This window comes from Corvus kubaryi, unplaced genomic scaffold (assembly GCF_017639235.1).
Source record: "Corvus kubaryi isolate FWS band 111438036 unplaced genomic scaffold, C.kubaryi_AGA036_p1.0 136, whole genome shotgun sequence".
Lineage (NCBI taxonomy): Eukaryota > Metazoa > Chordata > Aves > Passeriformes > Corvidae > Corvus > Corvus kubaryi.
This window is the reverse complement of record NW_024580670.1, coordinates 9,915,674-9,932,139: the sequence shown is the minus strand read 5'-3', so window position 1 is coordinate 9,932,139 and position 16,466 is coordinate 9,915,674. Positions and strand designations below refer to the sequence as shown.

The 16,466-nt window shown below is 39.8% G+C and overlaps 1 protein-coding gene across 1 annotated transcript in view; it reads right to left on the bottom strand.

The window, feature by feature from the left end:
- UROC1 (urocanate hydratase 1) overlaps nucleotides 1–16,466 on the bottom strand; it is a 39,188-nt gene that overhangs the window by 11,552 nt on the left and 11,170 nt on the right. The window contains exons 3-14 of the mRNA XM_042016671.1: nucleotides 16,147–16,240; nucleotides 15,643–15,702; nucleotides 12,660–12,788; nucleotides 11,934–11,995; nucleotides 10,946–11,012; nucleotides 10,223–10,366; nucleotides 6,420–6,508; nucleotides 5,896–5,958; nucleotides 5,542–5,721; nucleotides 4,925–5,022; nucleotides 4,604–4,676; nucleotides 3,410–3,531 (exon numbers count right to left, since the gene is read on the bottom strand). Coding sequence (XP_041872605.1) covers nucleotides 3,410–3,531; nucleotides 4,604–4,676; nucleotides 4,925–5,022; nucleotides 5,542–5,721; nucleotides 5,896–5,958; nucleotides 6,420–6,508; nucleotides 10,223–10,366; nucleotides 10,946–11,012; nucleotides 11,934–11,995; nucleotides 12,660–12,788; nucleotides 15,643–15,702; nucleotides 16,147–16,240 — 1,181 coding nt within the window. The remainder of the gene's footprint in view (nucleotides 1–3,409; nucleotides 3,532–4,603; nucleotides 4,677–4,924; nucleotides 5,023–5,541; nucleotides 5,722–5,895; nucleotides 5,959–6,419; nucleotides 6,509–10,222; nucleotides 10,367–10,945; nucleotides 11,013–11,933; nucleotides 11,996–12,659; nucleotides 12,789–15,642; nucleotides 15,703–16,146; nucleotides 16,241–16,466) is intronic.

Genomic DNA, 16,466 nt, shown 5'->3' with positions numbered 1-16,466 from the left:
TTGGGGTTACAGTGGCTGAAGAAGTTACCGTCTGTAAGCTCTTTCTCTGTGGGCTAAGCTATGTCACATTACCCTGCCCTGAGAGTCACACTCAGCTACCAGGGCTCAGCTGGCTGAGCCACAGTGATCTGTTCATGCATTGGAACTTCCAAGTCAATCATCTCTGCAGATGCCAAGACAGCACGTTCTCCATTACTTTCCAGCTCTCACCCTTTTCACCTCAAATTATAATGTACAGATGACATATGTTTCAAAGTCTAACTGGAGAAACTGCATACTGCTAACTTGAAATTGTCCCTGAGAAGAGTGTTCGGACTACTGCTTCTGCACTAGGCAGTATGATCACTTATGCAGGGTTAAACTAGAAAAAGGAAAGAGGAACATGTAAGAAACTCATATTGAACCTGTATTAAACACATTGTTAAAGGGAAATGTAAAATATGCTCATTCCTGCAGAGGCAGGCCTTCCATACCAAGAGCTTTAATGATCCTAAAAAGACCTGTCAGTGCTTGAGGGGTTGGCTCCAAGTGATAGCTTCTAAACTCTGCAATGAGGATTAACATGTCAGCACTTCACTTTGCAGGGAGTGAAAGATGAAACAGCTGCTAGTGCTGTCCTAATAGGATTGTGCTGCCACTCAGAAGCTTTAAGGAAGCAGCCTCTAGAAGGTAATGGGTAGTGTTCACTTAGGTTACTATAGATATGTAATGGGAGTTTATTGGAATTTCTCTAAAAAAACCCAACAAAACAAAAAAAACAGAGGATGGGTTCCTTTCTATCATTTTATAAGAGATATCAGAGAACACTTACCATATTTTATACTTCACAGTGCACAGACTTACAGAAAAGATCTTACTGTCTAAGTTCTACAGAACATAACCAGAAGAGAAGCCAGATGAGAATACTGGCTACAAGGACCTATCTCAACACAGCACATCCATCCCTTCCAGCCAGCTCCAATAAACAGTTGGATTTCATCAGTTATCCCTAGGGAAGTGAGGAATCCTCCCTTTTATTTAGTCTAATTTCCTGCAACTGAAAAAAATCTCACCATTTTTTAAGAAAGACTTTAGAGTAATTCCATGTATCTCATTTGCTAAACTGCTGCCTCCACCTTCCCACCCCAACAGGAATGTGAAGTCAGGCAAGCAACTGTATTTTTTATGGTATTTCATAGACCCTTGTACACATCTAGGGTTTAAAATATACTGGAAAGCATTGTGTACTCAGAGAAATTGTCCCAAGGAACACAGAGACTGGCTCCCTTAGAGAGATTTACATTGTTATGCATCAGCTCAACCTTCAAACTACCACACAGGTCCTAAATCCAAGTTACACCCCAATCATCAGTGCTGCATCTGCCATGCAAAGGCCATCTTAAAAGCTCCGGTACCCTAGAAGTAGAAGCAGATAATAAAACTACAAAAATCTCATGAATTCTGAAAGAAATTCATCTCCACAAAAGAAGAAAAATGGTTAACACTGGACTCAAGGACAAGTTGAAAGTTCAGACTTGGAAAGCAACAGAGTTTGGCTCTGCGGAGTTTTCACTCATTCATAAACTTCAAAGGTAGGCTCAGATTTCAGATGTATATGTGTGTGAGGATATCCAGACCCTAAAATTTGGTCCAAACCCAGGCCTCATAGAACGTGGACAGCAAATTCTGTTTTCTTTCTCTTTGAATCAAATTCCCACTGTCCCGTCAAATTTAACACCAAATTCAACAGTAGTCTTGCCCTTAAGCCTGTTTTCACCTGTTGGAATTTTTTTATATGAATTGTTTTTTTCATTTAAATTATGAATATACAAGCAATAGTTCAATGCTTTTTGTTTGTGCAAGAGATTTCTCTCCCCAGCTTTACATTACATCTATATAAACACCCACATACTCTTGTACACACAGTAACTGATTCATTTCCCAGTCCTGCAATGCAAACCATCCAAAGGTCATACAATGGTTCAGTCCTGAGAGAAGAATTCTGGAGGCTGCTGTACATGGCAGAAAAATTACTGCAGATTTCTGAAGACAGATCCAGCAGTGTAGAAATGGATTTCACCCTCCCTTCAATAAAGCCAAGGGACCAGGTTTAAAAACAGAGTAGGCACATCTGGGTTATTGCATTACACACAGCTCATGCTCCAGTGCTATTTCTTGAAAATGACTCCTAAGGAAACATCAGTAGAATAAACAGAACCAAGGACCTTGCAGGGTCAGATCCACTCTACCAATAATTCACCTCTTGGGAGGAAAAGAAGGCTGGACACCAGCCTTGCATTATAGGAACACAAGAGTAGTTTTATTCCAAAGGAGAGACATCTGAACAGGGTATATCCTTTTCAGAAATACCACCCAGGATCCTCCCAGTGCTCATTGTTCCAGAACAAACAGGAGAGCATTCAAAATTTTCACACTTCTATTTGTGTTTCAATGTTTTTCATAAAAAAAGCAACAAATATTTCAATATTACTGGGAAAAAAATTATTATGCTCTCCTTCCCAAAATATGCTTTGGATTTCTGATCCATTTCCTTTTAGATCTGGAGGAATTCTTCAGAATTCAAAGATTCTTTTTTTGATTCTGGGAAGCACAAACCTTGGCACTCAAAACAAAAGAGCTGAGGACTTCAGTGCTTGGGGACAGTGACAAGTCCTTGAGCCTGCTGTCTGGTAACTCCAAAGGTAGACAAAGAAAGGGAAAGGGGTAGGGCCTTCCCCTCCAGCCTGGGAGATCAGGATTAATGTTTGCTGACACAAAATTAGCTTTGTCTCAGTTCATAAGCAGGGGATATCAGTAACAGCCCAGTTTCAGGGATGTGGAAGAGTGCAATTCCTAGATCCCAGAGTAGCACACAGAGCCATGCAGATATTCCAGACTGGTTCCACCAGTCAGTAGAAATAGCTGTCAGTAGCTCAAAAAGAGATCTCAAAATTGTAATCACAAAAAAATGACACTGGATGGAGCACCACACTCAGGAAACCTGGGTTTCCTGCCACTGATCTCCTTGCTAACCTCTTGAAAGCCTCCCTAGATTTTCATGCCTCATTCACCTATGAGACAAGGGCAAAGCAATTTGACTCCTTAAATTACTCTTGGAAACCTGATAGTGAAAGATACTGATTGCCCTAAAGTTTCAAGGTGACAAAGTTTAAAAACACCTGTAACAAATTAAAAGAAAGGCTCTTAGCCAAAATTGCTTTGGGATCAACATCCATGGTGCTTTTATATTTTACCTACAGGCTACACTCCTTACAGGGGTTTGGACAACAACAAGACTTCCTGCCTACATGGAACCTGGAAGAGCCTGCTTTCCATGTTTTCAGCCAAAAGCTAACACACATTTGAACTCTGGGTTTCCTTTTCTCCCCAAAAGCCCCCCCAGGGAGCGGGGCATGGGATGACGTCTTACCTCCCTGGCGTATGGAGTCTTCCAGGACTGACATGGCAATGGAGTCAGTTGTAGCAAGGTCCTGTGGGTCACCTGAGGTACAAACCCAGCGGAATGGCCCAAATCCCAGGGAAAAAATGTCCCTGGGAAGAGAACATGTTTCATTAAGAGATAGTTGAAATTCTTTCCTTATTTATCCTGGCTGCTAGCAGTGCTTTTCTTTCATTAGCTGGAGACAGAAGAATTTGAAACATTCTCAATGAACTAATCTAAACAGAAGCATCAAGGACTATTAATTGAGAAATTAAACAGTGCTGTTTCATGCAGCCATCCACTGGTATATAAAAGTATAGTCAGGCCAGAATTTTGATAGTCATGTTGGACAGTTCAATCAAGTGCATCATCAGATGAATTGCAGTTTTTCTTCTGTTTCATCAAATATACTCTCCCTGCTGCCCGGTCTTTGTGTCCTTAACCCAGGCTAACCATGAGCATCTACACTGTCAGACAAGTGCAGGTTCTGACCGAGTGCCCAAGTCCAGACTCATTTGCTGTCCACATTGTTTACATACAATAGTGAGACACGCTTCACTTGAGGGCCGGAAGAAAAGATCTAATCTGATTGGGGCCTTACTCTATGTTCAGGCACTTGTTCACATGGCATAGACAAGCTAGGCATGAGTCAGAGGAAAAATGAGTTATAAATCCAGTCCCTCAACAGATCTCCTGAGCTCAGCTGTTTCTACAAGCAGCATGTGCAGTGTGGGTAAGAGGCACAGCTGGTGGCATGGGCAGAAGAGTGTCCTGTTTCCATCATACTTTTAACTTCAGTGCAGATAAAAGGCTTGGATGATTTGGAATTGAGCTCCACTGCTCTGAAGAGGCAAGCTCTCAGCTTTTAGCACCTAGAAGTGAAGTTGCCTGTAGTTACAGTTGGAGTCTGTGACCTGGCTCTTCTTGAGTTGAGCAGAACTGCTTAAGGAAAATTCATGCAAAGACAGAATGCAGCTGTTCATGTAAAGGAGTGAAGAGTACTGATTTGACAATGATTTAGCCTACACTAACTCTGGCATAACATAACACCTGTGAGATCAATTTTCTTACTGCTGTTGCTTCCTTTTGATCATTTACTGTGCACTGTCAATTTGCACTAATCTCTGAACAGAGAGAGTCACAAGGTACTAGAGAGCATATTCCCAACTCTGCCCAACATACCCCATGATGTGCTGAACATAGGAAGGATATCGAAATTCTGTTTTATTTGCTCCTTTTTTTGCAACATCAGCACCTATAAAAGAATTTTAAGTCAGTTACTTGATGAAGGAAAACTACAGAATGCAAAACGAGGCTGCACACAAGTTCCTATGAAAGCTGTACCTCAGCCAGGGAGGGTCAGGAGTCTCAAAGAACAAGACAGAAAGGAAGACTAAAGACTTAGAATTACAGTGGCCAACTCTATCCTACTTAACATACACAGGTGGGAAGATGCATGCAGGATTGTCCTTGTTTCCACCTACAACTCCAGGATCTACTCACCAGCTCTCTGAGCTTCCAAGAGAAAAGCATTGCCATAATCCCAGAAAAACATGCCCTTATCAGCTAGTTTGTTAATAGCAGCCACATGCCTCCTCAGACTGAAATAAAGAAGGAAACAGTTATTCTTGAGGTTGATGAAATATAAAAAAGAATACTATTATTAACTAACCAACGGCATGGGAGTAGGAGGAGACAGTGGGAAGGGAAAGACCCCAGATAAGTTCAGACATAAACCCACGAGATATCAATTGAGATGTTTCCAGGCTCTGTAGCACCTGTTATCTCTGAATCTTGAAGTGATTTACAGTCATTGAGGAAACTTCACTAAATAGCAAAGAGGTTGTGTCACATCTTTCAGCCAAGCAATGCAGCCAGCTCTGGGGATGGAAGCTGATAACAAAAAACAGCATGCACAAAACTGAAGAACAGTTTAAGTAGTTCACAAAGTAAGCAGAGAAAAAACTGAAAATGGCTAAACACCACTGTTCTGGCCTCTCCCTTGGGCCAAACTGCCCAATTTGCCCTTTCTTTCCTGTACTGGATCATACCCCGGGACTGCATCACTTGCAAAGCAACTAAATTTAAAGGTTAGGGAGATGTATTGTGAAAACCTTTACCTCTCTTGTACCAGTGTCCGGAACTTCCCTGGGCTGGTGGAGAGGAGCTGCTTTCCCTCCTCAAAGCTCAGCTGCACTGGGTAGTAGCCCCCGTTGAATGGGTTGTGACAGGAAGTTTGGTCAGACCCCAGGTCAACCAGCAGCTCTCCTGTTGTGTCCAGCTCATACACCAACCTCTCCCTAGGGAAGACAGCAAATGGAACACAAGGATGAAGATCCCCTTTTGACAGCACTTTTTCATGAGCATCTAGAGTAATGTACTCATCACTTTATTTAATGTCTCTTCCAAGTTTGGGAATTAATTCCAGATTGACTAAAAAGCCAGAGCATTAATGTGCCCATTATACTACTTACCACAGATCTACCACATTCCCATGGTAACCCAAACTGAGAGCAATTTTATTCTTTCTTGCTTCTCTAGAAAATAATAAAAAGATTGGTTGAAGAAAATGCACCTCATTCTGTCTTGAAATGTGCAAATCACACACAGAATCAAACCTAGCAAAAAAAAAAGTCTATATGCTGTTCTCAACACTTATCTCAGAAACAGATCTTTCAGCATTTACATAATTGTTAATCACTGACTCCATGAAGCTTGAGTGATGCTGCAAGTGTAACATTAGTTGTAATTGCTCCATGCATATTCATGAAACTAAATGAAGACACGTTTAACTTATACAAATGACGTGAAGCACTGGTAGTCACTAATAGAGACTGCTGCAGCTTGGGAAGCTGGATTCGCATTCCAAAGCAGACCTGGAATAAGAAGAGGTGTCCTCAACCCTCCTTTGTGCCGACTACAATGGTACGGTGCAGAAAGATGTGAGGGGGGTTTAGGAAGCAGAGAGAAGCTCACAGAGTTATGTTTCAAGTCATACCTGAGGCGAGCAATGCAGTGGTCCAGGTTGTTGGAGGTTTCCATCAGCCACCCCTGCTTGTGACGTTTCAGAAGTGCTGCTTCATCAACCTAAGAGAAATAGCAGAGATCTTCAAACTCCTGTTTCCTCTATGCAGTCATTTTTGCCTTCAATTTTTCAATTACCTTGCAGGAAAAACTAACAAAAAGGTAAAGGCAATAGCCCTACTATTACCTTGAGTTATACATCTATATAATATAGATATTTTATATATATATATATATATATAACTATAGTTCAAATACTTATTTTTCACCTCTGATTTTTTTAAGCTTTCTGTTCTCTTTTACTCCTGGCTCAAAGAAAGAAATAGACTTTTTTGATACATCACTTCCCAAAATAGTTTATAAATAAAAATTTATCATTAAAATCGTATAAGAGGTAATATTTTTCTGCGAATTTTAAGTATTCCTACTGTTTCTTTTCATTATTATATTAAAAGCCAAAACCGTTCCAATCTATTTTTAAAATGTGGCTATTTTTTGGTGAAAATAATATTTTTTAATAATTAAGGAAATATTTTCTTTGTTCAGCCCAGGGAGACATTTCTTCCAGGCTGCCCAAGATGAAGCTATGGTTTGCAGAATAAAATTAACCCTCACTTTTGTTCTTGGACTGCTGGTTGAAAATCTCAACCTAATATGGAAAGGAAAGAGGAAAGCATTTTCCTGTCCCAGCTGCCTAATGCCACTGAAAAATAGCACAGAGCAAAACAAAACTATGTCTTTAATTCCCTCTTGTTTCAACTTGGAAGCTCCAAACAAGCTCAATCCCAAATCTGTACCCAGCTCTGGGCTCAGCTTCTGTGTGTGCCAGTGTGTATGTGCCTAAGAGACAGCTGGATAAAAATATAAACGGATGGACAAACCATGGGGGCTTTGGCACAGATTCCATATCAATGGTCCAATGTACAAGCTTGCACACCATTAATACGTTTATAATGAGCTATCAGTGGCATAAGGCAAGTGGCAAAATTAATTTAAACCAATATTCTGTGGTAGCAACAGATTTAAACCCCCCACGATGATGTGTGTGCATGAGAACACATAACATGAATATCTTCTAGTGTTTCATTAAAGCATTTTTTACTTCTCTATAATCTTTCCCCACCATTTTAATTCTTTCTCATTAAGAAAGTACTTATATGTAAATTAAATAAGTTCTGTATTCAGGAGTTGCTTGAACACCAGGAAACCTTTTATTTCCTAATTATTCTTAGCATGAGAAACCATCCATCATTTTCCACATCAGTAATAAAGACTATCCCTCCAAAACCCCAGATTATGATAATAACAGTGTCACTGCCAATGGAATTATTCAATAAAATCAGGTGCCGTGGGGGACAGCTTCTTCTGACATATTTAAATCAGCACAGGAGGAAAAGTATTAAGGGGTCTGTATGAATTACAGGAATTGGGGTCATTTAAATCCCCACATAACACAGATCAGATCTATTTAAATGTTACCACATCCTACATATTTTACTTCAGCTCCCTCTGACATTCTTAGTCTTTCACAGGCTTGCTGGCTCAAGAAAACTAGCTTCCTTTGAACCACCCTTTCAAAAATATGCTCATTTTTGGATCAGCATCTCAGTAGTTAAAAAAATTGCATAAAGATGATGAGCTAATGTTGCCTCCAGTGTAATCCCAGAGAGCTCAGTGCAGCTCAGAGGAGATATCTGTCCCTCCACACCATTATTTCATAAAATTACAATCAGCTTCCTGTCAAACAGGAGAGGTAAAAGACTTGCATCACTAATCCCTTCTGCCTGAGCTTCGGAAGCCCTGGCTGACAAAATGATCTCTTGCACAATTCAGTGTCATTTGCATAAATGGTTCCTTAAATAAATAATATGTACATATATATAGCTATCCACATGTGCTCCTGAGACTCATTTCCGACAAGGATCATCTCACAGGAGATAAAAACCAGGCGATATTCAGTCTCCTGAACAAAATCATCTGCAGCCGTGGAGATGAAAAGGACAAAGGATGGCTCTGAATGGCTTTCACTGGAATATTTCCTTTGTATTCCAGCATTTGAAAGATCATGATAACAGAAGTCTGAATAATTTATTCATTAATAATTTATTCAATAGTAAATTGAATACATTTATTCCATCTGCAGGGAGTACCTGATGAGATCTCAAATACATGCAAAACCCACATTCTAACAAAACCACCTTTGCACCACTGTTGTAAAACTGATGAAGCCCAAGCCTTTCATGAAAGACCCGATGTAGCCAGAGCAGTCAGGTTTACTGCACACCACGTGGGCAGTCTGACCCACTGTGTTTTGAAGTTTAATTTTAACTAAAATAGGTCAGATTGTGAAATTCTTTCCACTGCAGTGGGACATGCCCACAGCAGAGGTTTCCCAGCTGTCTATAAATGATTTTAGGTGAGAAGGCCAAGCTCCCACTCCAATCAGCTCTGACTGGAGCTTAGTTCTCACAAATGCTTTCTTCTGCAGAGTAACAAGAGCCCATCACATGCAGATACTCAGAAGAGCTCAGTGCATTTTGGTCAGTCCTGTATCTGCTCAGACAAGAATGTTTCCCCAGTGTATTGAAATCAAAGCCAGCCACGAAGAAAGAAATGCATGGAAAAGTTTAATGTTTCTAAGTAGTCAATATCACTAAAGATTGTCACTACTGTTTTCATAGAATTGCCAAGCAACAATCTCTCCTAAAAGCTGTTGCAGTGTTTGTGCAGTCCCTCCTTCCATCTGGTTGCTAGAACAGAATCCTGTGATCAGCATAAGAGCTGAAAAGGGCAGGTATTGGGAGAACTTAATGCAACCTTTTTATATGAAAATGTATTTCACTTGAAATATGCAGGCATGTATACTTTCCCAAATGATGATGTTTCGGATGCTTCATTAGATGATACTTAAGGATATCTGTGGATCCAGTGGATCCTATCATCCACTATTCTAATTGCATGGGCATTAGCAATCACAGAATCACAAATTATTATTAGATTATCTTAGTTTAGGGGAAGAAATAACTGGGCTATTTTAGCATATTTGGAACAGAGAAACTTTCCACAGGATGAAAGACTCTCTACAAAGATATTCTGTGGGAGAGCTTCGGGAACGGGGAAAAATGGCACTACAGAACTTCTCCCCCATCAGCATCTTCTCTCAGCAGAACTTACCTTCATTGCCTAAAAACTGGGGTTCTCATAAGTGCTTGTGATTAACCTCAGAAGTCAACTTTAAAAGTCCCATTGACTTCAAGGAATCGCAACCTCAACATCATTAGTACAAATCTTGATGAGTGAACCACGCCAACATTTTTAACGAGTACTTCCTATTGCATCTGATAAGGATACTGGAGGCTTTAAAGGTTAATCAAAGTTAAATAACATAACTAACACCTTCTCAACATGGGCTATTTTTGGCATAAGAGAACACAGTTCTCATGGGAATTGCCTGTGGAGGTTACACTTTTTCCACACATGAAATGAGGGTAGTTCAAACACTGGGAATGGCTCATCTGACAGTATCGTACTGCATCATTTTTGAAGCAATTTTAAGTCCATATTTTTGCAGTCTGATCTGTTGAGTGAATGAACAGAGTGGAATAGCAGTGAAAAATGCTCAGCAACAGAGAAAAAAGGGACAGATCTTAGAAAATAGTATCTTTTCTGAGTTTGGTTTTTCAGGGTTACTTCAGGAACCTGTCAGATCAGAAGAATGAGGGTTCTGACTCAGCAAAAGGAGGAGAGAAGGCAGAATGACAGCAGCACTGCTCTCACCTCTGCAATGATCCCCACACACCCAGCAATGACTGCAGCCTTCGCCTGAGCCCCGCTCATCCCTCCGAGGCCAGAAGTGACAAACACCTTCCCAGACAGGTCCTCTGCCTTCAGGTACCGACGGCCTGCATTGAGCACTGTGAGCTGCACACAACAAACACAGCCATCACCAGGAGCCATTTTCACTGGACTCCCTTAAATTTAAAGATCTTCTGTCCCTGTAGCAAACAGACTTTGAAACTCTGGGGTCATCAGCACCATTAAACACTTTAATCCTTTAAGAAGGAAATATGTTACAAAATGATGTTGTGAAACCATCTGTCGTCATTATGCTTATTTCTCTCACCATGAAATAGAATAATCAGTGGTTCCCAACATGCTGCTCTTGTGGTATAGAGGCTTAAGGGTGGCTGCAAAGGACAGCTAAGGAAAACAGCCAAGAAAATGTTTTTATATAACACTTTTGGTCAATTCATACTTCACATATTGTAGCTAAATATGAGCTCAGATTGAGACCTTGATTGCAAATCCCTTCAAGTCTGGGTTCTGGATAAGACATATCTAAGTGAAAAGACATTAATTTTTTTATGGAGCAGGCAATGAGAATTTCTTTGGTAGCCAAAAGATCCTCTCACAGCCATCCACACCACTCCCATCACCAGCCACTGCGGGAGAAAGCCTCCTCCAAAAGGTACTGACAGAGACCTTTCCCCAGTTCCTTACCACGGTCCCATGGACTATTCCCTGAGGCCCAATGTAGCAGTAGCTCCCTGCAGTCATCTGACCATACCTGGGGACAGCAAGCAACACAGTGAGACCACACATTGCTCAGGCTGGAGTGGCACTTCCACTTGTCCACTTGTGCTTCCAGTACAACAAAAAAACCCTCTGTGCTTCAATTTGTTGTTAAAGGTCTGCTGTTATCTAATTCTCAACTCAGAGTTTTATCATTAGCAATGCACCAACATATTTTCAGAGGAGTGTTTAGCTCATTAAATTGAGTTCAAAAATGCATGGATCAAAACCCAAGTGTAAACTTGTCTTGGCACTTAGCACAGTGACTGGAAAAAAAGGACACTCTTTTTCACCTCATTGCAATCTCTGTGTCATTGGTTTTCTGCGGCACTTGTGCTTCTTAGACATATAGCCACTCTGGAAGCTTTTAGCCCAAAATGGTTGACCATGTTCATATTAAATTCCCAGAGAAGTGGGACAGCTCTCTGACTGTTTTAATTTATTCTCTCCATGCTACACAAAAGAATCATAATCTTGTGCTCATCAACAGTAGGAGAGTATGTAAAAATCATTAAAAAAAGATCACTTTCTACTTCAAAGTTTCTCTTAGCGTGAAAGAATGTTTTATAACTTGTGTTTTCCATAGACTGCAAAACAACCCCTGAAAATTAGAACTAGCAAGTGCTTTAAGTGGGTTATGATTAAGGCTTTAGGCTATTGTTCAGCCAAGCCTCACACATAAACCTCATATTAATTCCTAACAGACCTCAATTACATCCTTATATATGTGGCTGAACATAACTCAAACTCCAAAGTAATTCCATCTAAGTGTGCATTAATGCTTTGCAGCATCAGGACTTTATGCAGCACAGTTGAAATCCATCTGCATTAGAAATTTTAACCAGTCACTGCTTGATGTCTGAATTATATTTTAGTCAAATATTTGATATGTTTTAATAGTGAGCTATCTTCTTACATTGTTACACCCAAAGCAAACATCTTCTCATATTCATCTCTGGAGGAATAGTTGGGAACAACCTAAGAAAACAACCAAAATAAAATCCACATAAGCAAATTACAGATTTAAGCAGGTCTTTTTAACATCCTAAATTTCTTTAGCTATGGTTACACACAGAAAAACAGTAGAAACTGGGGGAGTATTCCAGGTGTTTTAGTTCATGTATTCTAGTATTAGAAAAAATGATGTCTGGTCTTCCTGGCACTGTGACTGCCACACAGGTTTTAAGGAGAGCAGTTCCCCAGCCACAACACTAACCTGCAGGGGAATAGATATTGAATGGCTCAGAAGACTGGCAATGAACCAGTATTTTCACTTGTCCACTTTACCTTCTGAGCAAAGCAGCCCAGATATCTGAGCCTCTGATTAATAATCGTGTTTGCTTACTGGGGGCTTTTAAATCTTCCAGACTGAGCCTAGCTGAACTGTTTTGGGCAAGAAAGTGTCTCAGACTCAGTCAGAACAGAAGTTTTCTAATAAGGAGAAGGTTGTTTCCTCCATCACTGCTGATCAGCACACGTGAGGTGACAGCAGCTGTACTGGAATGAATGCTGCAGAATTTGGATCCCAGATTCTCCTGTGTGGTGTTGTAAATTCAGACAGTATAAATCATATTTTAACTCAGCCACCACATGAAAATGAAACAGAATAGGAGGAAAAAGAAAACAAGATGCTAATACCTACCATGCCATTGGTAATGATTAAACGAGGAGCATGCTGGGGGCTGGGGAAGAGTCCCAGGGGATGCCCACTGTACATCACCAGTGTTTGCTCTTCTGTCATCTCTGATAAATAGTGCATTACCAACCAGAACTGAAAGGAAAAGCAAGGAAGAGAGGGACTTTGTTTGCATCTTGCATTTATGGTTTTTTATGAAGCTGCCAAACTTGGAGAATGAAGGCAGCTATAGAGATAACGAGGTGCATTCACATATGGAATAACAGAGCTCTCAACACATTCTTGCTTTTAATAAAGTCCTTTAAGAAATATCACCAGGAAACAAACCAACAACTAACAAAAGTCTGAATAAGTTCCAGAACCATTTCTCCAGTACAAACCCCAGATATCCTTCACTTTTAAAGCCATTCTAATTTTATCTTGAGATTAACCACTTGGATTTGGCACTTTTCTGACAATCCTTCCAAAGCCAAACTGCAAAATTTTCCCTATAGAAGTGATTAAATACTCATGCTTATTGTTGATCCTAACCTGAAATTCAGTATCTTCTAGTGCAATAAATGGTTTTGAAAATGTGCACTGTAAAATGAAAAAGGTTTTCTTCTCCAGGAAAAAAAAAAATCAGCTTTCATTGTGGACACTGAAGGAAATCCTTGATGTACCCTGGAGTACACAAATATATCTCAGCTTTGTCTGCATAATTCAATAATTACTCTTGATTAATGCCAAAAAGTACACTTTGACCATTTGAGCTGACTTTAAATTTAACTTTAATCCATCACTGTCTATGACAAAGCTCATTATACTTCACAGAATTTTTAGTATGTGTCAACTAGGCCTGTGAGAAACTTCCCTGTACAAAATTGGAATTCAACAATTGCTTGAAACTACAGTTTCTGTACAGACACAAACAGAATTTTGAGGGGGAAAAAAATCAACCAGAATTGCTGACCAAAGAGGCAGAAGTATCAGGGACAAATACACATAGGCACTTAATTTCTGTGGTTGTGGCTTTGATCTGAATTAAAAATGGTACAGATTTGAAGCCAGTCCCTTCTAACCCAGCCAATTCCCCAAGGTGCAAGTTCAGCTGAACAGGAGAGAGTTAGTCAAGTTACTGTCTTGCTTTTTACAATTTGGTTTATGAAAAATGTTGAATAATGGAAGTAATGTCATAGGACAGAACAGGTAACTAACTGAACTCTCAACTCCATAGCAGTCTGGGAAAAACATCCTAATGAAAGTAGAAGCCGTAAGATAAATAGATCTTTTTGCATTGAAAGGCATAACTAGCAAGGAGGAAGGAAAAGCCTTTCCTAGCTTAAAAAGCAGTGTCTTTACAGTGTCTGCAGATCTGTAAAGTTAGCTCTGGACATAGTTCTTTCATTTGAAATTATCCAGAAGAAAGCACAGGTCTGCATGGATGATATAAACCAAACAGAACCTTTTCACTATGAGTTTTGCAATGCTAGATTCTTTTTTTTAAAAAAAGTTGTTTTCAAGCTACAAAAGGAATAAAATGTTCTGTGGTAACTGAATCATTCATGTGATTACTACTCTAAGTAAACAGAAATAAAAAGGTTTTGTTTGTTCTGCAGGTCATAGGACTGGCTTGGATGAGAATAAGAGAAAAGAATATTTCTGACTTTGGCAGCACTTCTACCTCACCTTGCAGCCCAGCATCTGCCTAAGGAATCTCAGACCAATAAAGGCCACTACATAAACTACTGGCACTGCTCACCTCAAATGCTGTAACACTCATAGCTAACAGACAACAGTTAACTGGCACTTATTAATTAATATACAGAATAAAGAAATGGTGAGCACTGCCATGGTACCTCTCTTTGAAAAAAAGTCAGAACAGTTTTGCCTCAAAATCTGCCTAAGGCTTCCATTTAACTTCTAGATTAAATGCACCAGATTAGGAAACTGAAACACAAGTTTTCTTTTAACCACCAATGAGAAATCCCAAACTGGGAAGGAACCCTGGGTCATGCTAGAGGGAGGAATCCACTCCTTTCCCCTAATCAGGAACTTCATTCACACATTAGTTTTGCTTGGATTCTTTAAAAAACAAGAGGCCAGATTCAGGTAAAGCCACAACAAGGTGCATATGTGATTCATTATGACAGAAGCTGGCTTCTTAAGTCAGCTTTTGCTAATTCCAGCTACAGAATCAGCAATCAAGACCTTCCTAGCCTTCAGGAGTGATGCTGCTCTCCAGGGGGATGTACCTTCCTACCTGTGTTGATTCTGTCCTGCACTGCAAACAGAATTCTAAAGATGTTGCTGGTTCCAAAGATCTCCTGAAAATGTTTCCCACATGCATTTTGCAGCACTTAGAATAAACGGAGTATATTTATTGACCTTTATTTTTATATAAGAGAACAGAGATTATACAAACACAATTTAAAACATTCTCTGATTTTAGAGAGGCTTTTAACCATCTGCCATTATTCTTAGAAGATAAGGGCTGATGTTCATAGTAAAGTGCACCATGAACTGGCCAGCTAGCCCAAATATTAACAGCTACTCTGATTTACTTGGAAAATGACTCAGAATTGCATATTCTTCAACCAAAGCCCTTTTTTTATTCCACTACTTGTGAAAAATATTACAAAAGTACACAAACAAACAGAGGATACACTTTTTTGTTTCCTGGATTTAGACTCTAAAATTATCTGTGCCAAATACACAGGCACATACATATGCATCAGAGAAAGACAAAGAAAGGTCTTTATATCATCCTACACAGCTTGGTGTGTTTATGGTATCAGGTTTAGTATTTCTGTCTGTGCTCTCCCTACTAAATAAAGCTCTCTCCATCTACGCAGTTCATAACTGAGCATTCCCCTATCCAAACAGGATGTTTTGGAGTATTTTAAGGCAATGACTGCCAAGAATTATCCCAAACTGCCTAAGCAGAATGTGCATGGGGGAGGGTGAAACTGGCTCTGTGAAACAAGTTGTAAACCCAGCAATGTCCTACCTGTGCCCAGTTGCTGAAGACCTGCCCATTTCCTCCGTAAGTGACAAGCTCCTGAGGAAACTAAAAAAGGCAATTTAATATTAAGGCAAGCACTTTTCTCAAACCTTTTACTGTATCTCTGAGCTACTTTTGCCATCTCCGTAATAAATCTTTTCTAGAGCTTATTGCATCAAAACTCTCTATGTTCTTAAAATCAGAAAGTAACATTGTAAAAGCAATAAGAACAAAAATTAATATTATTTTTCAAAATTAAGTGCTTGTTACTATAACACTGTCACTGGGATGAGCTTCCAAAGACACAGGAAGCAGCAGCACTAATTTTTCAACATAAGTTGTAGAAGCAATGTACCAAGAGCTGAGCTCTGTGTTTCAGGCAGTGACCAAGCTCCTGCATACAGTACCTGTATGTCTAAATTTGTCAGTATTTATGTGAGAACACATGCAGGAAGTATCTTGCCAATTTGCTGCTGCCTATGAATCCAGGTTCCTTTTACTGTACCTTACCTGAGCCACAGAGGGATCCAGATTATTCATGATCATCAGCATGATGGCAGCAGCTGATTTGGTCTTGCAAGGGTATTCTCCTATGGGGAACGCTCTGAAAGCAGAGGCACAAAAATTTAAAAGAAACACTCTAGCTCACAGGAGGAACAAGAACAACACACCCCACAGGAATATCTCTGCTTGCCAGGGATACTCAAACTTGTCTGAGTTGCAGGCTTTTATTCAAGAGGGAAGAGTAAAGAAAAAAATGTACAGATATGAAGTTATATATGTACATTAACAGGAAAATCAGGTTTTAACTATTATCAGAATGAAGCAAA